This window comes from Eurypyga helias, unplaced genomic scaffold (genome assembly GCF_000690775.1).
Source record: "Eurypyga helias isolate BGI_N326 unplaced genomic scaffold, ASM69077v1 scaffold4271, whole genome shotgun sequence".
Lineage (NCBI taxonomy): Eukaryota > Metazoa > Chordata > Aves > Eurypygiformes > Eurypygidae > Eurypyga > Eurypyga helias.
This window is the reverse complement of record NW_010228836.1, coordinates 20,243-46,537: the sequence shown is the minus strand read 5'-3', so window position 1 is coordinate 46,537 and position 26,295 is coordinate 20,243. Positions and strand designations below refer to the sequence as shown.

At 36.7% G+C, this 26,295-nt stretch overlaps 1 protein-coding gene across 1 annotated transcript in view; it reads right to left on the bottom strand.

The window, feature by feature from the left end:
- The window catches only part of RSPO2 (R-spondin 2), a 53,314-nt gene that overhangs the window by 15,059 nt on the left and 11,960 nt on the right, over positions 1-26,295 (bottom strand). Inside the window, exons 2-3 of the mRNA XM_010160155.1 lie at positions 25,797-25,940; positions 25,211-25,399 (exon numbers count right to left, since the gene is read on the bottom strand). Of these exons, the coding sequence (XP_010158457.1) occupies positions 25,211-25,399; positions 25,797-25,940 (333 nt within the window). The remainder of the gene's footprint in view (positions 1-25,210; positions 25,400-25,796; positions 25,941-26,295) is intronic.

Genomic DNA, 26,295 nt, shown 5'->3' with positions numbered 1-26,295 from the left:
TTACTAAATGGAAATTAGCCCTTTACAATAAATAGTGTGGCCAGTAGGGCTAGGGAACTGATCAGGCCCCTGTACTGGGCACTGGTGAGGCTGCACCTCGAATACTGGGCTCAGTTTTGGGCCCCTCACCGCAAGAGGGACATTGAAGTATTAGGAAAAACTTCTTCACCGAAAGGGTGGTCAGGTGTTGGAAAAGGCTGCCCAGGTAAGTGGTGGAGTCACCATCCCTAGAGATATTTAAGACACAAATTGATATAGTGCTTAGGGAGGTGGTTTAGGTTGGACTTGGCAGTGCTAAGTTAACAGTTGGACTTGATGATCTAAAAGGTCTTTTCCAACCAAAATAATTCTATGATTCTAAATTTATCCATGTGAGCTGTTTCACATGTTTAAACAGACTTAATACCAAGTATGTATTTCAACCCTGAGTGCATCAGTGTTTAAACACGTATTTAAAGCCATGTATTTCTTACATTTAGTACTGACAAGAAGACAAGAACAAAAATACTTTTTTCTCCTCACAGACGTAAGAGACATTAATTTGCTAGAGGAATGAATGGTCTGCAGCATCTCTGTTAAGCCAGCCGACTGCTGCAGAGGCTCTCAGCACCACAGGTGTATGTCTTCCCCCTCATATACGCAGCAGCTGGATAGAGCCTTGGCATCACATGATATACGAAGCAGTATAATGTGGTGTCTAATAATACACATGAAGTGGACAAATTAGGTTCTCTTCTTATTCTGATATACCACTGCAAGAAAGACAGCACATTAATGTCTTTAAACAACCAGTCTAAATGAAATTGAAAACGCAAGTTTTTTCCTGCATAAAATGTTTTACAGTATATATTCACTGATAAAATTGAAGAAAAATGAGTGGATGTTTTCTTAAGAAGAAAAGGAAAAAGAATATATGAATTAAACACAGCATATAGATTAAAGGCTACTTGCCATAAAAGGCTTTTCCTGAATGGAAGTTACAGATGTACTTAAAAAACAGATGTACATCAAAGAGTGTTGATTAGAAGCACAGAAAGAAGTAATTATCAGTTACTTTTTTCAAAAAAGAAATTCTTTATTCTAATACCAATAAAACCTTAATATGTAAAGAATGATTCTATGGGTTTAATTAACCATATGAGAAATAATTGTACATGATATTCCTGCTCCACACCATCACATTCTTCTGGCTACTTCGGGTGAACTTCTGATGAATAGATCTTGGCTTCATTATTTCATGATTGTATTAGCATAAAGACATCGCATAACTGAAATTGTTCAAGATCTATTATTTTTTTGCTTCGAAATGCCTGATGATAATAATTCTTTGTGGGCCAAAGGTATTTCAACCAGTAGATATTAAGGCTGACAGTCATATAGAGCCCATCCTGCAGTGCGGTACAGTACAGGGAGTACAGTACACAACCACAGTCCTTGCTAAACTGGTGGCCAGCTGCAAGGGCTACATCTTATGAATAAGATAAAAAGAGCCACAGCACAGGTTTGAACGCTGTCCTGAAAGACCAGCAGGTTTCCTGGCATGTTTCTGACTTGTGACAACTAGCATTTCTCCCAAGAATGATACACTGCTGGCCATACATTCTTTTCAGAAGATCAAGAATGATGAAAGAAACATTTCCCCAAACTCTTTAGACTTCACTCATTTAAAATTAGCAGCTGTTTTTCAAGCTGAACAAATTTTTATTTTTGATTTTTAGATGCAAATGTGATAAGCCCCCAGACTGGAATACATGGACATAAAAACCAGAATTGCAAGCATAGAACTTTGCCTACATACTTGGGCTGTTTGATACTGTTTTGAATGCTGGAAGGAAGTATTTATTTGAACCAAGCTCAGCTAAGTGATTATCAGCTTCTCACATTGAAGTATAGTTGATCTCTACTGAGGCTAATTATTTCATCATGTTAGCAAATACTCATTTCTTGGCCAGTGCCTTCATCACAATCTGTTCCATCTGTTGATTTAAACTGTCCTATAAGATTAATAGTGGGAGACAACTGGATCGCTTAGGGTGTGACCTACTTATCAAATTAGTTACAAGTATCCATTCAACTGTTTATTTTCTCTACTGAGACAATTAACCCAGTATTATAGCCACTTTCCTTCTCTCTAACTCAGACTAGAAAGTAGCATTTTCTTGTCATATGCTGACATCAGGAAATTCCTTTCAAAATCCTGTTTGAATTTATTCTACTTCCAGTTACGCTTAACATCTTTCAGTTTCCTTCTGTGTAGCCGAATAACTACTTGCTCCCTAACGCTACCCAGTTATTCTTTAAACTTCTTCCCACACATACCAGCTTCGAACATGTGACTTCTGTTGGTGTTAATATCTGTGTAAACAAACTAGATAATAGCTCTTTCCCCAGACCTGATTTCCAGAGGAAACAAAATACTAATATGCAGTCAAAAAGAAATGTTTGTAATACAGAATAAGCATTTCACCCTGGTTTGCCTGTTTATGGACACAATTGAAATCTGCATTATTGGTTAGAAATTGCTGCCAGTGTTTTAGCTCTGCCTCTATCAGAACTATAGATATATCCTAGTTTCCTAGGTAAGGGTCACAAAGCATATTGACTCTTGTATCTCCATGATAACATTCACAATGTACAATAATAGTTATTGATATGTAATTAACTACATGGAAAAATCCTGCCACCTATAAAATAAGCATGTCATAGAGAAAAAAAAAGGTTTAAATTGCACATTAGGATGTAATATAAACGCCATACCATAAGTTGAAAAGTTATTTATACAATTACATTTTCATTGATACACAGTTAGCTTTTCAAAGAAAAATAAATTAGCCATTTGAATATTTCTAGAATACTGGAAATAATTTGACCATTTTAAACTACTTATCAGTTTCTGCATGGGTCTACCCAACAGAAAAACACACAGAAACATTTGAGAGTGATTTGTGAGGTAAGAGCAACGAAGCAATTATTTATTGTCAGGAAATGTGTCTATCGAGATTAAGTGATCAAAATATTATTTGTTTCCAACAAATACAATCCTATGATCTTTAAACAATACATTATTTTGAAATACCTCTGACTTAATAAATTAGATGACTGATTTATTTTTGAAAATCTGGATGAACACACAAGCAAAACCCTTGTGAACCAAGACTTTTCATGCCAAGTCTTAACTGCAAGGGATTTTTTTTATGATTAAGTATCAATTCCTGGAAAACATGGTTTATCATAGAAAAACTGGCAAAACTTTCACAGTATTGGCTCTAGCAGGCGCCACTGTAATGGACTGCAGATCTATGAATAGGCCAGGAACAGGAGCTAAAACTAACACTGAACAATACAATATGTTACAAAGTGGAAACATAGGGGTTTTTTTCTTTTGTAAATTATAATAGGTGGGATTTATTTCAATCCATAATTTACATAATGAAGAACTTAGCTGGCCTGATCTCATCATTTCTCAAAAGTATTGTTTTGATAAGTGATTCTGTTCTGAAATTTCCTTTGGCAATGAAAACATGGTCATCTTTGAAAAATTGATTTATTCTCCACTTACGTGCAAGAACTACTGCTTGCGAACATAACTGAGCTTTCAAATAACAGATCAGACATATGCTACTATCGCTAGCAGAATTTTATTCATTCTGTGCTAGCCATAAATCTTAAACAATGTGCTGACCCTCAAATTTCACAAATCCTTAAAAGCCTATGTGCATAATGTTACAGGCTGAGGTAGTCAGCTGGTAGCATCAGAATACAAAAACATGAAAGTGACGGCTCTAGGTCAACCAAGGATCCATCAAAACCACTATCGTAACAGTAGCCCAAAACTAACATGTCGGTAACAGTATAAATCTCCCTTCCAAAAGAAAATCCGCTGCCATGCATGAGGCCTGGCATGTACATGGCCATACGGAGACACTTACTGAGGAAGGGCTTGCAAACAGAATTTTGTTGGGGAATGTTTTCTGGTAGAACCCTTCTAAGTGGAAGCCTTGCTGTTTGCCTTTCTGCCACTCAGTAACTTCTTTGCTACTTCATGATCATAATCCTGCAAAGCTAGTTAGGAACTAACAGAGTACCTAATGCAAGTATGACATTTTGACTCACAATTTTTCAGCTGATAATACATCAAGCCAAACTTGTTTTGCACAGAAGGGACAGCAGAATTTACATGACACTGAAAATGCACGAAATCTAGGTTTGTCAAGCGAAAAAGCAAGAGACATGCACTGAACCTGCAAGTCTCACATGTACTGCCTGAGACATGAGAGACCAGAAACAATAAAGGAAAATACGAACTGCTCTATGAGGTGAGACTAATAGACAGTGGGAGAAAAAGTGAAGTTATAGCAGACCATAACAGTGTCTTCATGCTAAAATAAAGATATTTGTTATCTTATGGTTCTGCACCTCAAGCCCATTCCTGACATGGTAGGACACAAACCTACTTTTTTGCAGTGCCAATCTACAGCATTGTGTAATTACACAGAGGCTCCACTGAAAAACTTGTAGCTCCATAGCATATCATCCAAAAATGTGTGCATCCCTCCACCTCTAACTTAAATGCCTTACAAATGCCTGCATTTCAGTTATCCTAGGATTACTACTATAGAAAGTGATTGCATATTTTTGCGTGTGGCTTCCAATTACTCACGCTTTTGAAAGGCTAGCCCAAAATGGTAGTTACAAAAGATAAATGCATGTGGAAACGCTAATTTCTGATTAAAAATTACTTGTTAGGATTCCCTCCGTTATTAGATGACTACATCAGACAACACTCTGAAGTAGGAGCTCTATCATCTTTGAGAAAGGAAACAGAAAATTATTTTGCCTGTACTTAAATGGGGTCAGAAAAGACAAAGGCACCTGTCAATAATCTGTTTTGAAGCTTATTCAGCCATCTATTGTGCTAATTCAATGATAACAGTTTGTTGCAGATACGCAGCTGAATATACTGCAGCCAAATCATCTGGGCTTTTTGCAGTAAAAAATACACAGGGAAGATGGTGTGTTCAGTAAGCATTTTAAAAGAGAATTTTAAGCACAGTACCTTCCTGTCAGTGCCCCCACAACAACCACCAAAACTGAAAACTTTCAGTTATAAATGTTATCAAGAAGCTTAAGATGTACTTTGACTTCTGCATCACCCTACAAATGGCTAATGGATTTCAGGCTTTAAAAACTTTCTGCCTTGAAATGTTAGTGTTAGGTTCTGTGTTCACTTCTTATATTGATTAAAATAGTGAGAGACAGAGGTCGATACAGTGGCTATAAAACAGAGGAAGTATTTTAGGTTAGTAAAAAAAAAAAAAAAAAAGAGATAAAAATGGTGCTAGTGTCTCAGTTGTAAGGAAAGAACACCCACAGTGTAACAAGTTATATTCTATCTTCAGATACATCAAATAAGCTGAAGATATGTGGCTGGCATGACTATATCTTAGGTAAGTTCTCACTATTTTATTTTAATTTTCCATAATGCTCCACAGGTTTCAGGAATTTTCACCACAATCACCCTCAATGTTCCAGTGAAGTGTACAATTTCCCATCACTAATCCAGTCATATAAATTGCCCTTCCCCAGTATAGCAATGTCCACACCTGGACTAAAACATCAAGTGCTCTAAACTACATATACAAAGGCACGTGCTGCATCACTTGTTTTTCTCTTATTGATGGAGAACCATATAGTTAATTTAAAAAAATCATGAACTTTCTACATCTAGTAATATTCTTTCTTTTAAAGATAGATGGTATAACATTTTATGGTTAGTTTACTGTCGCTTCAACTTGTATTTTGAAATCAAACTGTGGCTGTCAGGGAATGGTTGAAGTTGGAAGGGTCCTCTGGAGGTCATCTGGTCTAACCCCTCCCACTCAAGCAGGACCACCTAGAGCTGCTTGCCCATGATTACACCCAAGCGGCTTTTGACTATGTCCAAGGTGAGAGACTCCACAGCCTCTCTGGGAAACCCATGTCAGGGCTTGGGTACCCCCACAGTAAAAAAGTGTTTCTTGATGTTCTTGTGTTTCAGTTTGTGTCCATTGCCTCCAATCCTGTCACTGGGCACCACTGGAAAGAGTCTGGCTCTGCCTTCTTTACACCCTCCTTTCAGGTATTTATATATATAATAGGAATATAATATACCCCATTCAGGTATCAGTGAGATCCTCCTGAGCCTTCACTTCTCCAGGCTGAACAGTCCCAGCTCTCTCAGCTTTTCCTCATAGGAGAGATGCTCCTCCCTTTCATCATCTTTGTGGTGCTTTGTTGGAAGATCCCCCTACAGCATGTCCATGTCGCTCTTGTACTAAGGAGCCCAGAGGTGGACACAGGACTCCAGGTGGAGCCAACCCAGTGCTGAGTAGAGGGGAAGGGTCTCCCACAACCTGCTGGCAACACTCCTCCTACTACAGGAGTTAGCCTTTTTTGCTGTAGAGGCACATTGCTAGCTCAAATATAGAAATATATTGATATTTCTTATTTAAAGGTTGTCCAAATATACTTCATTTTCTTAGATTACCTATTAAATACAAAACAGTATCATCACCAAACATCACAATTGTCTGGTGGACTGACAAAAAGGGTATTAAACATCTAGACTAATTACATTGGTAAATTTATGTCACAGAGAATGAAAACTATCTTCCAAAATTGAAAGAGCAAATTATAGCATTAATGAGTAAATAAAAGGGCATACAGAATCAAAACTCTGGCTATTAAAAAAAAAAAAAAGCAGGATAGGAAGCAGAAGAAACCAGGGAGGTGGTGAGGAATACAGTTAAACAGGGAGAATGGTGTCAAAGAGAGAAGAAAGAAACAAGCAAGGCCAGGCTGGACAAGGCTTTGAGCAACCTGGTCTAGTGGAAGGTGTCCCTGCCCATGGCAGGGGGGTTGGAACTAGATGGTCTTTAAGGTCCCTTCCAACCCAAACCATTCTGTGATTCTATGATAAGCACACAGGGGGACTGGAGCTCCCCAGAAATAGTTTTGAATTGTGCCAGGAGCTTGGTAGTCGTTAGGCGTAACCAAAGGGACTGACATGTAGATATTTTGGTGAATATATGTTAAGTGATAGTTTTTGTAATCACCCTCAAAATTAAGCCGTTACTTAAGATATTAGTTTTAAAATACTGTAAATACGTTATGGGAGGGCAGAAAACTGATAGCGTTAGCATGCCCGCTAAGCTCAGCAACTTCAAAAACTTGGTTTTTGGTAATGCTACTACAGTTTGATGTATACCTGGAGTTTTGGTTTTCAGTGTGTGCCATGCAAGCACTTGTACAAGAGTGGATCTGTGTTTGTACGAGTATCCTGAGTACAGAGTCGCTCCAACAAACAAGAACATCAAGCCCTGTCTCAATACCAAGCTGAGAAATTACACAAGATTTGAACGAAACATTATGAAATACTATCAGACTATTTTTTTTTTTTCCCCTCAAGTGACTTGAAAAAACATATCAAGTTCTTTGTGGCTGTGTTAGAAAGCTAAGAAAAAGAAAAAAAAAAAAACAAAACCCTAACCGAGAAGTAGACATGTCCCAACAAAAATGCACAGTGTACGAAACAGCTAGGCCTGCTCTCCAAACAGCATTATTCCACTGAAACTCATTTATTGTAGTAACCATGAAATGGAGTTTTAAGGTTATTTACTAGCCACATCTTGACATTCAGAAAAATAGCTGTATATCAAGTAACATAATTATACACAGTGGAATAACAATATAATCGTACAAAACAAAACACAATCCGTTAACCACTGCTTGAAGATTTTCATATGCTTCTGTGATTCCTACTTTTAACCAACACTGGAAGTTCCAAAATACTGGAAGAAAGGTTGTTCTTATGGCACGATTTCAAGGAGAGATGTTACATGTTTTTACTGCCTACTGAAATGTTTATCCCTTCATTTTAAGCATAAGATAAATTAAAAGATGTTCAAGCATTTTTTCAATAATATAGAATACTAAATATTCTTGAGGTCAAGGTTAGGATTCTAGGAATGTAAGTTAACGTCTAACAGTATTCAAAGACACACTGTGCTATCATTATTCTAAACTAATAAGTAACTCACAGGTAGCTACAATAAAGAAATCTGTCCCCCACCCTTCCTTTCTTCCTCGCACCCCTTAACTTATCTCTTGTAAAAATAAGTTTACAAATACTTGAAAAAAAAAATTGAGTACATTTTCACTGATACCAGGCAATTCCAAGAATAGTAAAAAAAAAAGTTGTCTTATTGCCAAGTAATTTCAAACTCCATTTTTGAGCCAAAGCCATGGAGGGCTCTTTGAGGCGTGCTCAACACATATGACCACTGGATTTGGGCTCATTAGTATTGCTGCAACATAGTCAGAAATATTTCATAAATTAGGTCACTGCTTCTGGAAAAAAAAAATACTATGGGACTACTTGTAATCTAGCAGTTTGCGATCTTGAGTTTTAATACAGAGAAATAAAAGACTGCAAAAATCCTACAGCATGTTCTACAGTACCATTACTTTGGAAAGAAAAAGACTAACTTTAAGATGGACATTTTTCCACAAACTCCTGAGGGATTCAGAACAGCAAGTCCACCTAGAAGTCAGGAAGGGATTTTGAAAAAAGGTGAAGAATCTCTTAACACACTCTCGTCCTTCTGACAGGATACACTTCAGTGGCTAATGTTCAAAAGTGCTCAGCACTCAGTAGGGCCTGCTAATAAAGAAATTGTTATTGAATAAAATTTGAAAGCCTGAACAGCTGTGTATTTAAAAAAGTACTGATAGCTAAAGATTCAAATTATTCAAGCTGTAAGGATCTTCTGGATTTAGGAAATACTAGCAAGCTTGGAAGAGTAACAAACACTTACTTCTACGCATATATGCATGCATGTTAATATTTGTATTATATATAAATTAATAGCTGTTGTCCTAATCTCTCTAATGTGGAGCACTAGCTTTTGGGGATAACAGGGTAAGTTTTAGGTATAAACACAAAACATAAAAGATGTCAAATCTAAGCACACACAAAATCTAAGTTTCCATATCTTAGCCAAATATGTTGGGAGCTATAAAAATCAAAGCAGAATAATAAATGTTGGCTCTTGAGCTACAGTAACTCAAACAAAAATGTTTCCAAATTTTAACATTATATACACAATTAAATATTCAATTTCCTGGTATTTTTCCTTAAAAATAAATCTAGACTGCAATAAACACTGTAAAAAGATTCAAGCAAGGAGGATCCAGATCTGATATTTTTTTATATATAATTTGGCAGAACAACACTCCAGAACTTCCAAACTAGACAAAGCACCTCTTGCACTTATCTTCTGAAGTGTAAGATCACCATAGCACATTTTAGCTGCTTTTTAATGGAAAATACATTTGACTAGGAAAAATGAGATTACGGAGCACGCTGAGTACTAACTTCTGCCAAGCGTAAACAATTTTGCTTTGAGTTACTACTGGGTCATATGGCTAAAGGCAATAACTGTTACCACTTCATTTTCTGTGAAATGGACTTGAAGCCCCCACACTTTCTCCTTGCAAGTACTCTGTTCTTTTAAAAAATCAGAACACACCTGCCTTCAAAAACCCAATATGTTTGGTATTTGGTAGCATGGTGGCATGATTAATGTTCTAGAGTCTTTAAAATGCACTTTTTTTAAATTTTAAATTTGGTTCAGTGGAAGACCATATTCATGGATGACTGTAATAGGATAACTTCAACCAACTCTACTTTGAAAACTATACATAACATGTTTTTAAAAGAAAAATAATTTTTACTAGCAGAAAGTAAATATAACTAAAGACTGAAGTATTTTTATCTGTAGCAGGAAATTGCTGTGTTTAATAAAGGATATAGAAGGTCTGACTATATCACAATTGGTTTTAGTGTAATCTCTTTGAGGACACACAATTGTACCTACTCACAAATGAAACTGCTGACAGGAACCAAGGAAGTAAATTACCACCTATTATTTAGCTCAGTCATAATTCATTGTGTTAGTTCATTTTCAGAGCCTAAACTAGAATATGAATTTTTAATCTCCTCAAATTAGCATGCTAGATTGAAGTGTTCCTTCAGTAATAATACTTGATGTTTTGCTGCTGACTAGGTTTTACATAATTACCATGAAAGCAAGCTCTTCGGAAATATGCCAGATCTAGAGTCTTATACAACAACATACTCTTCTTCACAAACTATATGCCAAGTATTTTCAGACAGAAATACATTAGAGTTTTCATATCAATACCTAAATGAGACACACTGTTCCGGAAAACATTGAAAACTCTAAACCAGCACCTTTAAACATGTACCTTTATGGGCTGGATGTCAGGTACAAGTTTGACAACCACATTGAATGAAAGATCATGAGCCAGCCAAAAGTAAAATTCAAAAGTAGATTTTAAAGCATTAATTTCCAATGCTTTCTATTTATTTTCTGGTGTTGAAACATCCAGTATGCATGTGTTCAGATATTTGTCTGCAGCTACAAAACCTGGAAAAACAGCTAAAACAGGAAAACTGTTATGCAGTGGTTCCAGAAGCTAAGCTTTAAGAAATCAAGAAGCTGGTGTCAAAAATCACACAAGAAGGCAATACAGGGAACTGCCATTAATGTCCTTATTACTACTTTATTCTCTTCACTTAATCTTCTTAGGAAGTAATAAGGTAAAGCCTTTTTGTAAGAATTCCTGCAAGCAATACACGAGAACATCCACAGTTCATAGTGTTCTGTGGAAGGAAGTACCTGAGCTTTCTTCAAGTGTCTACAAGGGATGAATACCCTTACAGATCCCAGGGCATTTGTACCTTTCCTTTGGCAGCTGAAGCTTTGCAATGCTGACAGTATCAGAGTTCCATTTCCTGAAAAAGTGTTTTTCCGAAATGTCGCTTTTGTTTGAAGGAGAAATCTTAAGTTTCCACATCACACTGTTCTCAGTAAAAAAAGCCTTCCCCGGTCTCTTGTTTATTATTGTCTTAGAATCAAAACATTAGAAAAAATAGTATAAGTTGCACAAAAGGTAGAAAAAATAATTCAATTACGAGGGAGCTGACATGATGTCTTTACCACATAATGAGCCATTCTAGAGAGTTTACACAGTTAATTGTATAATTAGTTTAATTTTTCATTCATTTAAAAAAAAAAAAATCCCACACCTCTATCAAGAGATCCATACCCTCTTTTAATAGCACTGAAAGATTATATGGATATGCTGACTTGGAAAACTGTTTAAAAAATAAATTAAAATTTTAAGTGGTTCTTTTGAAACACATTGCTCTTAGCTTTGAAATGCACACACTAATGCAGCCAGTTATAACTCCTAGTCCAGCAATGCTATTTCAATTCTTAATATATACTCAACTGGTTGTATTTTTTTTTTAAATGTTATTAATAATTTCTTCTAGGAAAACCTTCTCTGAATTAGAGAGAGGTTCCAAAATTGCTCAGTGAAGTGAGAAGTACTATAGTTATATTCTGACTCCTATTTTAAATTCTCTTTTAAGTTTTGAGATCCTGTTACTTTGCGGCACAAATAATGATTATAAAACAGACAGATATGCTTCTCATTTAAACCAATCAAGCAATGAAACTTTGCTGGCTTTGATGAACTTCTGACTTTCTGCAATAACCTCACACTCATGGATGCTATGAGACAGCATTAGGAACTCATTTGTAGAACAACACTGACCTATTCCAGGTAAGTATCTCACCCAAAGAACTAGGATGTGAATGCTTTACAAGCTCAAGTCATAGTTTGAGATACTGTAAACCTTTGACACTGCAATAAGGGGAATAGTGTTCCTCTCTAAAGAAACGGAATTTCTTTTATCTCCCTAAAAAAATAATTCAGATGGTTAGAACAAAAGTAAGAGAATGGTAATATATTACTCTTTCACAACATACTCCACCCAAAACACATTATTCTGAAAAAGATGTATGAATCAACTTTTTTAGAGTTTGAAATTTTAAGGACAAATACTTATTAAATAAAAGAAACCACATCCAGTTGAAAGAAATGTTCAGCTTGTTAAAAAACTTCTCACAAAATACTGCTGGTTTTGGGGCCATCTCTATTACCAAGTTCTGCAGAAATGATAAATCCGTCTTCTTTTCCTTGCCACAGCTGCAAGTGAAAATGTGCCTCATCTCTGAGGATTTTTCCATCCACTGGTTTCCCCTGCTCTCAAAAGGGGTATTACTGCAGCCTACACTCAAGCTGGCATCGGGTTGCAGAGCCGATTAAGAAAGCCTGGTGGCAGAATAATCATGTGCTGAGTGCTGTGAATTACAGCTGATGGCATCTATTCATAAGTCCTGCAGGGAATATGTATTTACCCACCTTCAGTGATTATGAACAATTTATTCTGACCATTACATCAGAATGGCAGTATTTTGTGTTACAAACTGTAATGATCTTGAAACCAACTTCCTTTTCCTTCAAGACTTATGTCCTTGTATTCTGTAATGATGCTTTCTTTTAGCTAGAAACCTTCCACCACATATTCTAGTTGTCTAACCAGAGAAACAATTTGAAGCCTGACACAGGACTTGCTCAGTATATATTTTGTATCTGTTGAGATCTAAGGCCCAGAATTTCTTCAACCATCAGTTATCAAACACAATCACTTTTCTTCTGTTGTAAACACACTCAGTCCACCTCTTATATCATTCCTAGTGTTATATGGCAGAGCTGTGAACAGATTTTTAGTGCATCTCTTCTGCACAATCTTTTGCAAAGCTTAAAATTTATTCTCTATACTTAACCAAGTTGTGGGGTTTCTTTGCTAAGTCTCACAGAAGTAATTTCTTCTAGTTTAGATGTTATAAGGAACAGATGGTAAATCAGCAGATAAAAACATAACAAAATAATCTGGTCCATAAATTCAGAGCAAATATACAAAGCTGGAATTTAACCAACTTTGTGGTAATTTTAAACTAGCTTTGTTTAGGAAACCCTTTAGGCACTTGTCATTTCAAGTAGCAGATAAATGTAGCACTTTTGTCAGTATTGAAGATACTACAGTATTAAAGCAAAAGGTAATGTAGCTTCAAGACAGATATGCTACATACGATCAAAGCTGCCTGGCACTTACATGTAGACAACAGCTAAGGTTTCACTGCACAAGTTAGCAACAGTGAATTAAGCAAGAGAAGTTTGTGTGTTTTTAGAGTTTCTACCATGTTGAACTCTTTGTGTAGTGTGGTTGGCAAGACATTCAAGATGTTCACATTGGTATCTGACAGAGAAGAATAATAATTTAAGAGATGTCGATAGTGAACTGATGAAAACCAATGTGTGCTATGGTGTTGTGATGGGATACCAATGTCATTAGAAATACCTGTGATCTTTATGCTGCATGATAGTGCAACTGAAACGTAAGTGCTTGAAAGTCATGCCCCTTGTTTGAACTTCTCTAACAACGTTCTTAATCTGATGTGATGTAAAGCACCTGCTCTTATTGGTGCCCTACTTCTGCTGCTCTTTGCAGTGGTACCTGCATGCTTCTCTGCTCTCCAGCAGAGTCTGTCTTGGCACCCAGCATTTAAAAGACTTCCGTGCCTGATGAGCTAAGAATGCCAAGAAAAACTCATAGGAAACCAACAAACTATAATTCGAGTGAAAAGGCTAAAAATGGACAAACATGTGAACAGCCAAGATAATCAGATTCTACAAGAAATCACCACAGATGTAAAGTCTTAAGAGATGAGCTAACAGTTTGCTACTGTGCCTGCAATATTTATAAGCAGTAAATAGATGTGCTTGACAGATTAAAGAATCAAACTTGCAGGTGATATGTAAGGCTGTATAAACTTGGACTTGAACTCCAATGGCCTTCTTCCTGATTCATGTTGTATAAAGAAACATAAACAGATAAAAATCTCACATTAAATGCCAAAGATGATGTAAGATTCTCATTCACTGGAGGTCACTTTAGACTTTTGGGGTCCCTTCAGAATCTAAGCTATAACAGCTCAGAGACACAAAATAAATATGCCTACAAGAGATGATTTATTGTATAAAGGAGCCCCTTTGGGAACAAACATAGAATCATAGAATCATTTAGGTTGGAAAAGACCTTTAAGATCATCAAGTCCAACCATTAACCCAGCACTGCCAAGTCCATTAAACATGTCTTAAGAACCACATCTTCATCTCTCTTCAATGCCTCCAACTGTTTCACTGAGGAAATTTTTCCTAATATCCAATCTAAACCTCCCCTGGCACAACTTGACGCCATTTCCTCTCGTCCTGTCACTTGGAGGAAGAGACCAACCCCCACCTCTGTGCAACCTCCTTTCAGGTAGCTGTAGAGAGCCATAAGGTCTACCCCTTAGCCTCCTCTTCCCCAGGCTTAACAATTCCCATTCCCTTAGCCACTCCTCACGGGACTTCCCCAGATCTGCTGCCCTTTTATGGACATGTTCCAGCCCCTCAGTGTCTTTCTTGCAGTGAGGGACCCAAATTGAACACAGGATTTGAGGTGCAGCCTCACCAGTGCCCAGTACACTGCCCTAGTCTTGCTGACCACACTGTTCCTGATGCAGGCCAGGATGCCATTGGCCACCTGGGCACACTGCCAGCTCACATTCAGCTGGCTGTTGACCAACAGTCCCAGGTCATTTTCCACCAGGCAGCTTTCCAGCCACTCATCTCCAAGCCTGTAGCATTGAAGCGGGTTGTTGTGACCCAAGTGCAGGACCCAGCACTTGGCCTTGTTGAACCTCATGCAGTTGACCTTGGCCCATCAATCCAGACTGTCCAAATCCCTCTGTGGAGCCCTCCCACCGTTCAAGCAGATCAACACTACCACCCATAAAAAACTGATGCAGGTTGTGTCCATCATAATTAATCCTCCTTCCATGCTTGATCATCTGGTACAGAATATTACAGGCATACAGCATTGCTACTGACATGTTACTACCATTTTAGGCTAATTCATTCTTAAGACTGTGCCCAGAAAATCATTTAGATCTACCCATTTTAATGTGAGGCTATAAAACCATGTAAAATCGATGCAGAGTAGGGATGTTCATCATGAGCAGTTCTTTGTTGCTCTTTTCCTCTGCTTGTATTCGCACCCCTTTTCCAAACGTTATCTGCAGTCCTGTTTGTAGTTCTTCAGAATGAAACTGGAACTCAAGCTGTTCAAGAAAATCTTTTCATTCACCTCTGAGGTGCAAAGCAATAAGTACCATGGGAATCAGTAGTATCCAAGCTTTCCAATCTGAGCTAAATTTATCTCAAAAAGTTCTGGAAAAAAAATACTAACAAACAAGCAAAACCAAACAACAATAATAAAAGCAGCAGATATTTTCCTCCATTATGCTTCTTCTGTGCTGGTTATGAGACGTAACAATGCAGACATCTAAAAGCTCTCTATGAAGTATTTCCACAGCATATCCTTAAAAGTCATTGCAGTTGATTCCAGCCTAGTTCTAACAATGGCAGCAACTTGATCAAGTGAGAGCAGCTGGAGAGATTGCTCCTCCACCTATTCCCTGTGGGTATTCCCCTTTGACTCCTGTAGCCAGCTGGTGCAAGTTAATTAAATTAAATCTGGTCTAAAGCAGTGTACTGGAAGCTGCTGCATTTATGAATTGCACAGTGTCCCTTTCCAGAATTTTTGAAGTGAGCCCATCTGTGATAATTATTTGACTGGCATAAACCCCACAAGAGAATTAGTCCCCCAAGTTAGCCCTCATGAGCTATGCATCCCTACAGCAACTCAGAGATCTTTAATCACATAGTACCTCATGATCTGAAAACATATCTGCACAGCACTTGCCAGATCCAATAAATCCTCTCTATTAGCAAGGGTTATGCTGACACTTTTAAACTGTTTCCGCTTCTTCAGATACCTTACGTAGCACCAGTCTGAGGGCCTCTGAACTACACATCGCTGTAGATGTGGCCATGCTGCACCCGCTTTTAAAAGACTTTGGAAACCAATCAATGAAGCAGCATGTGTCGATAGGCTTTACATTTTGGACTTAGCTAATATAGCCATTAATTATATCTCAGATGTCCCTACATGACTTTTTTCTGTTTAAAGAACCAAAGAACAGGAAGAAGTTGTTTCTCAGATTCTTTCCTCTTTCCTCCTCTTTGCTGGATTCTCTCCAAATTTGCCCTGTCTGGTCATGGTGTAGGAGAAAAATTCTGTTCAATTCAGCCTGAATCCATGAGGTTCAAGTCTCAGGCTACCTTAGATCACCACTAGCTATCAAGCAAGCAGCCTGCAGAGAATTCAAAATTATTCTCCAGAAGAAGAAAGCTATCATGAAGTGTACAGACAGCACATTACAATCAATCAAGTTACAATAGTCTAATGAGTTCCTATCTTAACAGCCAAGCAGCTCTAATTAGTTGCATATACACTGTTAACCTACTGCAAGTCAGGGGGTGATGTATGCTTAGGTAATCTACTTTGCATAGGTACTGTGAAAGGAATATGCACCCAGTTATATCTCAGCTGAAAAGTTTCATCTGCTTAAGCTGATAATTTAACTGTTGGTAAACATGTGCATCCAAAGAAAACCAACTGTGACAGAAATGAGAGAGATCATTAAGTCAATCCTACAGAGCAATGTCCAACATTCAAACACGTTTTCCTGTAGTATCCTTGAGAATGATACTGTATATTTTCTTCTTCAGTCACAGTTGCCACTATTTATGGAATAACTTCCAATATCCAAACACTGCCATTGTTAGTACATGTTCTGCTGGAGAGATGAACAGTACAAAAGATGAGGAGTACCAGAAACACCCAACCAACAGTCTGCCAGGAGTATGTCAGGATGTGACCCGTAGATCATTGTTGTGAAAAATAAGAATATTTGTATAGCCTAATAGGTTTATTACTTAAAAAGAGACTTCTGTGCAAGGAAAGCCTCAATGAACCCTTAAAAAGGAGCAAGGCTCCTGACATGCCATAGCTGAAGCAGATTGCTCTCCAGACCTGCCATACCCAGATCTGTGATCTGGGAGAGGAGACACATAAAACTGTGCTTTACTGATTAATTTTCAGGGAGAAAAACATTCTCAGGTAGGTGAGTGTTTGCTGGTTTCTCTGCTGTGACCAAAATGACTAACAATATAAGGCATAAAAAAAAAAAGCTGTCTGGCTGAGACTCAGATATGTAAGTATATGGCTTTTCCTCTTACAGGTGGATTGTAGTTTCAGAATGAGCAAAAGACAAAACCAACACGAGTTATTTCGTAAGGACATGCACAATAAAATTTGCCAGGTACCTTTTATGGACAAATTCAATCTGTGCACTTGGATCAGCTACAGCTCTTTTCAGTATTTGTATTTCCACGTGGATTAGCAGCTGGCTCTTTTTCAGCATTTTTAAAAAACCCTGAACTGTATAATTGCCATGGGACAGTTCTAGCCCACACTCTGGTCATTTACAAGGATTTACACTCTGGTACTTACTCAGTTATTTATTAAAAACAGATAACTCCCATAGGAGATACTGCATCACATGAACTTGATGCTACTTCTGAAATACAATATACTTAAGGAAACACACATGTTGAAAGTACTTATCTGGTCTAAGATACAATAATGGCAATAAATAAATTGTGTGTACAACCTTTTAATGATGGCAAAAACTACATGAGAGTCATCCCAAGAAAATATTTCTTATTACTTTAACTCTGAGGGAGGATTGAAGAATAATTTATAATCAGAAGAAAGGGGGAAATGTGCTTGAGTGGCACTTCTGTGCTGCCAATAATTCCCTGATATTCCTTTGAAAATAAGTTGAAAATGTATCATGCTGCTATATAACAAAATACATTAAATTCCACAGGCTGAATTTTCCTAATAAGTGCAAAACTTTGCACTCAGGTATATATAGTCCATTACAAGATATGCTTTGGGCAGTGGTACCAAAGGAGAAAAACCAAAACAGAAATCGGATGACAACCACCCCTTTCCAGAAAAGCATTTTGCTAATGTCTTGAAAGGAACCCTCTAAAGGTCATTTTAAACAGATTTTATTTATATTCTTAAAAAGCACCATGGATTTTTAAATTCTGCTTAAGTCAAAGAGAACTAAGCCTCTTAAAACTTTTTTAAACCTTGCCTATTGGTTAAATAAGCAAACAAACCAAACTCACACTTCACTACAACAACACTCCAAGGAAATTTAGGCTAAGTTGTAGGTTTCAATATAAGTAATGTATTATTTCACCATACTCACACAAACCCACAGATTTTAATAATTCCAATCGTAATCCACGTAATATTTATATGGACCAAACCAGAAAAAAAAACCTTTGTAGGAGCACTGTGACTTAATATCAAGCTGCCTCAATTTCCATACAAGATCCACCATACCAGATTCAAGAAAAATAGGAACCCAAATATTGAACAGCTAAAACACCCTCAAACTTTGAGAAATTCTATGAGCACAGAATGAGCACAAGCAAAGAGAGAACTTACTAATTACTTCTTATTTTCAATAAGTGTTGATATTTTTCATGGCACTTAATAGCTTATCTGTTTAATTTAATTGATCTTGTTTCAAACACATGGAAAACGGAGAACAATGAGTCAACAGCCCTATCTTGTTCACAGAGCTTTGAGAGTCACCTAGTCCACCAAGCAATGTGATGTAATTTAACAGCAGCAAAGAGGAGTCATTCCTCTAAAATCTGCAAAGGAAACGTGGATGTTGGTCCTTGCCAGACAGTATTTGGTTTTAGAATTAAACAAAACTGCTACTCAGACTGATGTTCAAGTTTATATAGCTTATGAAAACTATTTCTAACTGCTTTTCAGATACAAGCTTAATGTGATTGCATTTTCCTTTTTGAAAATAACTGGAGAATTGATTGCTTCCAACAGTGTATTAGAAAAATAACAGCAATATTTTTAAAACCACACTAAGTTTATACTTGAACTCGTTTTAATGAATATGAATCAAATGCCTATATAAGTTATTTAATCTCTTAGCTCACACATGTGCATGCATTTTCTTTTCTCCATATATTCAGGGGTCTTGTTGCTCAGATGGGGGGTTGTTTTTTTTTAAAACAAGGGCTGTAACACAAATTCAGCTGAAATATTGTGTATGCAAGGAAAGTTTCAAAACAGGATTTCATAGATTCATTCAATCATGTATTTCCACATTCATATGACCAAATAACACACAAATTACACTGTTTAAAAATGATATTTATATTAATCTTTCTGTATCTCTGTCCTATAGCTGTGAACGTCACCATGTCAACCTGGGTTGTCATGATCTAACTCAGTTGCTCATCAGACATATGGAAAAAATATATCTGCTCATACTTCATCATTAACACACCTTAATTTTCTTTATTGCTTTAATAAGAAAGTATGGAGAACACCACTATCAACAGATTTCTAATTTTCCTATCCCTGCTGCAGGAGGGAAAAAGACAAGAAATACACAAGAAGTATCAGTATAGAGGGTTTTTTCTAAAAAAAAATAATATAAAATATTATATTTCAATACAGAAAAGAAAAATCAGAGTTTCTACACTGTCTAACTTTAATCTGCAAATCTAAGAGGCATCAGGTATAGGAGTGGTCCAATACAGATAGATATGAAGACTTATATAATGCATGTATGTAAGTGTAAATGAATGTAAAACATCATGAAAATGTAATTTCCAATTTGCTGTGCAGTTTTATATTTTTCACTTAGAAACAAATAAAAATACCATTTTTCCTATAATTTATAGATTATTATCACACAAATAAACCTATGAAGACGAAGAGAGCTATGACCAAAAAAAGGAAACATTTAATCTCTAAGGATTGTCAGAATAATAGATAATCCTGGTTTTCTCACTGCTGACCTGATTTAACAGGAGGCTGGAGTAGATGACTTCTGAGGTCCTTCCCAACCTGATACAATTTTGATTTTTTTATTATTAACAAATAGAAATAGCAATGTTTTTGCTATTAAGCAGTATTACAGCTTTCACTTTCCTCAGGGGTGGATTTCCTTTAATATTAGTTTTCACCTGCAGCAGTCCCTTCTAAATGTGTTCAGATAAATTTTGAAAAAAAAAAAAAACCAAAACAAAACTAATACTCTCAGCACAACATTCTCTGTACAAAGCAGATGCTGACAATCCATACAAGCAGATTCTGCAGCTGACAAAAGCTTGTTTCCTGAACAAACATACTAACAACTATGCCAGGCTCCAAGAGTTAAGCCACACTATAAAACAGTTCTTGCTTTCTGGAAAGTCTCCAAACCACGTTCCCTTCTCGCTCCCACTTGCTAACTCTTTCACAAAATGTGCAGAAGGGCCCTTGACTAAAATACTCAAAAAAAAAAAAAGTTTGCTCATTACTATTGCTTTCTCAACCTGCACTAGGCAAATCAGTGTCTTTGGTGGAGTTTACCTCTTGTAAGGTCTCTGCTTATGACAAAATGTTTGGGGTTTCTTGTTTATTTTACTTCAAAAGATTTCAGTCATGCTTTGTAACTGAAGATCATGGGTTATAGTTTCAGATGAGATAAGGCCAAGCCTTCTCAGTCAGAGTGTAACTGGTGCTCACAAATACATCAAGGAGGCAAGGCTGCGTGGTGATACCAATATTCTAGAAGAGCCAGTAGTTAGCAGAGTTACACTTAACTCAGTCTGTCTGCTTCTACCTGTCTACTGAGGGCAAAAAACAGCAGATTTCCTCCAGTGCAAAATCAACAGGGAGCTGCAGTAGGCTATGACAGTATATTGTTGTAAATAGCATGTACTGCCGTCCCATTTAAAATGCTGTTAAGAATTGTAAACACTAGTTTTTAGTATTACAGTGATAAAGTATGTACCAGTGTCTTTAAGGTTCACACAACACTAATAAAAGCAGTAAGATCTTATTGTTTGTAAATCTTGTCATCTTTCCCAGAACCACAATGCTTTACCATCCCTCTTCATATCATTCCTCAACTTGTAAGATAATATTTTCTGAGTAGGATCATTTTCTTCTATCTGTAAGTTGCCACATACATTTATGTCTTAACTTAAAGAATATTGGAATCCTCAACTTACTAAAAATGTCAACAAATTAGACTGGACTTTTCTTTAAAATGTGAAAAGTCAAAGCAAATCTAAAAGTAAAATACAATTCTATATCTGCATCTCTACAGTACTTCTGCTGGTCTTATACTACGGTAGTCTAAGAAAACATTGAATTACATTAAAATAAAGGTACATTTTTTGGATCCTATGCAATTCAAGTTTTTAAAATTACAAGTTTGCAGTATTCAGCCAAAGACAAGTGAACAGGTCCAACAGTAATAAAGTAAATTAAGAAATTGTCACTTCCATACCAATTAAAGTTAAACTCTGAAATGCATGAAAATAGTATTATATTCATTAATACAATACTATATAACCTTAGTATAATACTATATATGTTATATAATTATATAACAGACATACTCTTCATGTTATTTCAGCATCAATAAAATAGGCTAAGCTATCTCAGCACTGTAACAAATAAAATAAAGTCTTGTTTTGTTCCTTTTACCTAAGACGAGACATTCCAGCTTCTCGCTAGCTGGGGTTAGAAGATACCAGAATTAAAGCCCAAACAGGAAGAACAGTGTTTGTTTAGCCTAAATCCACAGCACGTTCTGCCTTTGATAGCAGCAGAATCATCCAGCTCAGTCCCCAGTCCAACTTGCTGCTCTCAGTAGTATCAAGACCATTCAGACCTGATTGTTAAGGGCTTTGTCTATTCAGGTCTTGGAAACTTCCAAGGATGGTGACTGCACAGTCCATGGACAAACCTAGCCCAGTGCTCAACTGCCCTTGTGGAGAAGACAACAGTTCTTGCTGTTCCTGAACCAGTCTTTACCACTTAGACTTTCTGTTTTTGTGGCAACATAACAAGACCAAAGGAGACATAGGACCTGGTGGTTAAGTTTACTGATACCCACCTAGAGAGAGCCCTAGCATTGACACTCAAAAGGCAGATGGTATTTGTAAATAATGTGCCTACTTTTGACTACAACTGCAAGGTATAAATTGAGGTCTCAAAAGCAGCCTGGCCTACAAACTTTTCTACATGGGACACTTCAGTCTAGATGTAGTCAAAAACCTCAGAAGAACACATGATTGTTCTGATCACTTAGTAAGTTCTGGTGCTACATTTATTTTAAGATTTGGGTTTTTTTTCTTATTTACCATTTATGAAGAGACTCATTGTAGCTGAAAGGAACATCATGAAATTCAACAAAGAAAACTACAAATTCATGGCCCTGGACCACCTAGTCTGACCCGACTTTTAGCAGGAGGTTGGACTATGTAACCTCCACAGGTAACTTCAAACATGTATTATTCAATAACTCTATGACTTTGTTGGTTGGGCAACTAAAAATTCTTCAGTTTGCCTCTTCTAAATAAGTATAATAAAAGAGAGAAATCCTGATTTCCTTTGATGTTTCACAAGAAAACAAATGTTAGCACCAAACTTTCGTGAAGAGTAGGGGGATGACACAAGAACATTTTTGACCCTTTAAACTGCAGGTTGTTGAATTAAGCACTGGAACAGGCTGCCCAGATGGGTGGTGGAGTCTCCTTCCCTGGAAACTTTCAAAAGCTGCTTGGACTTGTTCCTGTGTGATCTAATCTAGGTGATCCTGCTCTGGCAGAGGGGTTGGACTAGAGGATCTCTAGAGGTCCCTTCCAACCCCTACCACTCTGTGAATCTGTAAAGCCAGAAATTTTAAGATATGCACTCTCAGAGGAAATATGTAAATAGAAAGAAGGAAAATCTCTCTACCTACTAGAGATAACTATACCTGTTACATGGCTTCTATTAGAAATTACACTGGGTTAGTATACTTTATTGACATAGCTAGTATCTTCACCAAAGTGTATATACAGTTTAAATAGTGCTTATTCTACCTTAAATACTTTTTGCAAACTGGGATCATTAGCTCCATGTTTGCCAAGTCACTGGTGGCTTACATGATTAAAAGAACCCACACTACTTAGTTAACATGCATTTTACAGCTTTGCATATTTAGAAGTTGTCTATATTTAAGTATATATTCCTCAAACTTTTAAACTTTTCAGTCATCATTTCCATATATTCATAATGAAATGTAAGTACAATAGAAGGACAGAAAGCCTGACCGTGAATTTTTACTGTTCCTCTTCCTTAAGTTCTATTATATAGAATATAATAGACATAATAGATACAATATATTATGTATGTACAATATATGGAATATATAGAGTAATATATATAATTCTATGTTGTCTTCAATTCTATTGCAGCAATGGAAAGAAGAAAGATTACTGTATAAAAAGCCTCCAATGTCCAATCAGGCAGCATGAAATCCATTCAATTACATGTGTGTTAAGGAAAGAACCACTGTAGCCTGTCCTGATACCTTTCCTCTTTTGAGCCCAGGAAATTAATGCAGACATACATCCCATTTTCACCTCTCCTTCTTCATGTCCGTAATAAGCATTCAGATATGACAACACAATTTTTACTAGAAATAGAGTAATATTCATGTATTAAATAACTTGAACTGCAGTCTGATGGAAGACAAAAACAAAGAGCTGTTTTGCTTGCCTTTGTAATACTTGATAAGAAACATCAGAGCAGCTGCAAATACCTCCAGGGTACAAACAAAATACAAGGGTTTAACTAGATGATTTTTAAGGTTCCTTCCAACCCAAACCATTCTATGATCCTATGATTAATTTACTGTGGTGAGCATGGGAAATGTGTAAAAATGGAGGGAAAAAGAGAATATTTATAATAAACACATGATGAAACTTCTAGACAGCAAGTTTTATCCATTGAACATTTCTGCCTGATAATTTCCCCATTGCTTGTAGCACAATCACTTTTTTAACTTTTTTTTTTTCCTGATTTTTGAGCTAAAGAGGACAAAACTCCTTATCAGGAAGAGACCAGCATGGGTAGGAGGTGGCCTGAATGATCCAAGTCATCTTCTTCATCTAACCTCTTATAGTATGAGTCATGTTACACCCAAGCCACAGGGTAACATACATAATGAACAGATACACAAGCTTGACATTCCCATCTGTTAATAACAGTTAAATCAATTAGTGCTGACAATAAGAAAATATCACAGAGTAACATGTTTGAAATCAAAGTGTATCCTCTTAGGTTGCTGGCTTCAGTAGGAAAGAAGTGAAATCATCTTTTACTTGCATTCCAGCTTGTATCTCTACAACTCTGCAAATACTGGGTAAGTGATAAAAAATTCTTATTCATCAACTAGAGTTGCATCACAGCCATACAGCCAGATGGGTAACATCCCAATCCTTGACAAATATGAAACTGAAGTAGTTAGTAGGAAAACTGAATTTAACTCCTCTTCTTGTGCAGATACGCAAAAATCTGTTTCGGAAGTTTTTGTGAAATGTGGACCAAAAATAGTAACTATAAAATGTACAGAGTAGAAAGCATGTGTCAAAAGCACTTTATTTGTCCCTGTTCTACCAAAAATATCCTTACTTCCTGTGCTTAGTTTAATCCATCACAATCTGCAACCATCTCAGCGGTATAATCCAACACTTATCCTACACATCTGTGTGAGTTTATGCACTGAGAACATTAGGAAGAAAGGATTTATTAACAGCCTCTCAACCAACATTTACAGGGATTATGGTTCTTCAGTCTCCCAGTAGTGCTAACCTTACATTTTTCTCTTATTTCATCAAATTTAAAAGTTCAATTACAAAATTTCTAACATTAGGAAACCACAGCATTTTCTAGATTTTTAAAAAGGGGGAATCTCCTCAACAGCCAGAACCTGCCTGATTTCAGCTTCCCCGTAAACAGCGTCTCTGCCTCTGGTTACTTCACAGTAAGTTAGCAAAAAAAACATTGAGTGTCTAATGGGGCAGCCTGGTAACTAAATTTGATATGAAAAAGGAACAGGATCTTAGACCAGTCACATATATAATTGTAATTAAAATATACTAAAGAGCAGGTGTTTCCAACAGGACAGTCTCCGTGAATTCCTCACCTGAAGAGATCCCCGGCATTTAACAGACTCTTTCCTGGGAGATTAGGATTACCATAGTTCTGCTGCCTTTCAGCCTTGGCTGGCAGAGCAGAGATGGGATTTCCCCTTCAGCGGGGATGAAACAGCTGTTTTTTTCAAGTTATAAGTAGGATTTCAGCTAAGGAAAGCTCAAAGATGTTTGTGGCATGGACTGTGCTTACCTCCCGGACAATGCCTCATGGCCATTTTACACCGTCTGGATTCTGCAATGGTTGGGCACGGTATTGTGTCTTTTGCTGGCTTCTTCACAATTTGTCTTGTTCTCGTTTCCAGGCCCCACTTAAATCCACATGTTTTGTTATTTCTGCTGCAAGTTCCCCACTCACTCCACTGACCAACTTCACAGCCTTCTGATAAAGAAAAAGTAAACATGAGTGAGCAACTCTTCTGGGCTTTGTGGTTTTTTATCTTGTTTTCTTTTTTTTTTTTTTTCCTTTTAAATTAGCATACAGTATCAGAAAACCTCTTGAAGTTTTACTGTTAAAAAGGAAAAACTTAGAAACAAAATTAAAATCTCTTACAGAACCTGAAATAATCTTTTCAGCTGGCATCAACCTGAGCATAAAACCATCAGACTAATGATTATTATTCTTTATTATGGGTAAAGAGATCCAGACACAACCCATTAGTCAGTATTTCTTGATAGAAAATACTAAGCATCAGCTTAAAAATAGTGTCATAAGCATTTGAACCTGTCCACCTGGCAAAAGAGCTGCTTCAGCAGCACTCTTGTGCTGGAAGACTCACCCACACATTCCATAAGCTCCTCCAAGGCTGCAAATCCAGGGGGACATCCTCGGAAGCAGCGGCCTCTGTGCGAGTAGAAGCCAGTTTTGCATTTGGTACAAAAGTCTCTGCTAAAGCAGGAGTCACAGTTTTCTATTCTGCATCCTGAATCAAAAAGAACAATAAAACAGCTAAGTTAAAGGAAGACTAAAAATTAAAGGACTTATAAAGCAATAAAATAGAAAAACCAGAAGTCCTATAATGAGGAATACTATCATCCTGAAATTTATCTGATCTATAAGAGAAGTTATAGTCAACTGTAATTATCTACCACATTTTCCCCTACATCCTTTTAAAAAGATATTTTAATTGAAACTGTAGATAAAACGTCTAGTTAAGTGAATTTTGAATTAATTACATCTTTTTGGAGGAAAAATATTCAATGTAAATTATTTTTGTTTAATTTTGGAAAGTTTATGTCTATTATATGTACTGTCTTCAGTTTATTAATTGTTACTGC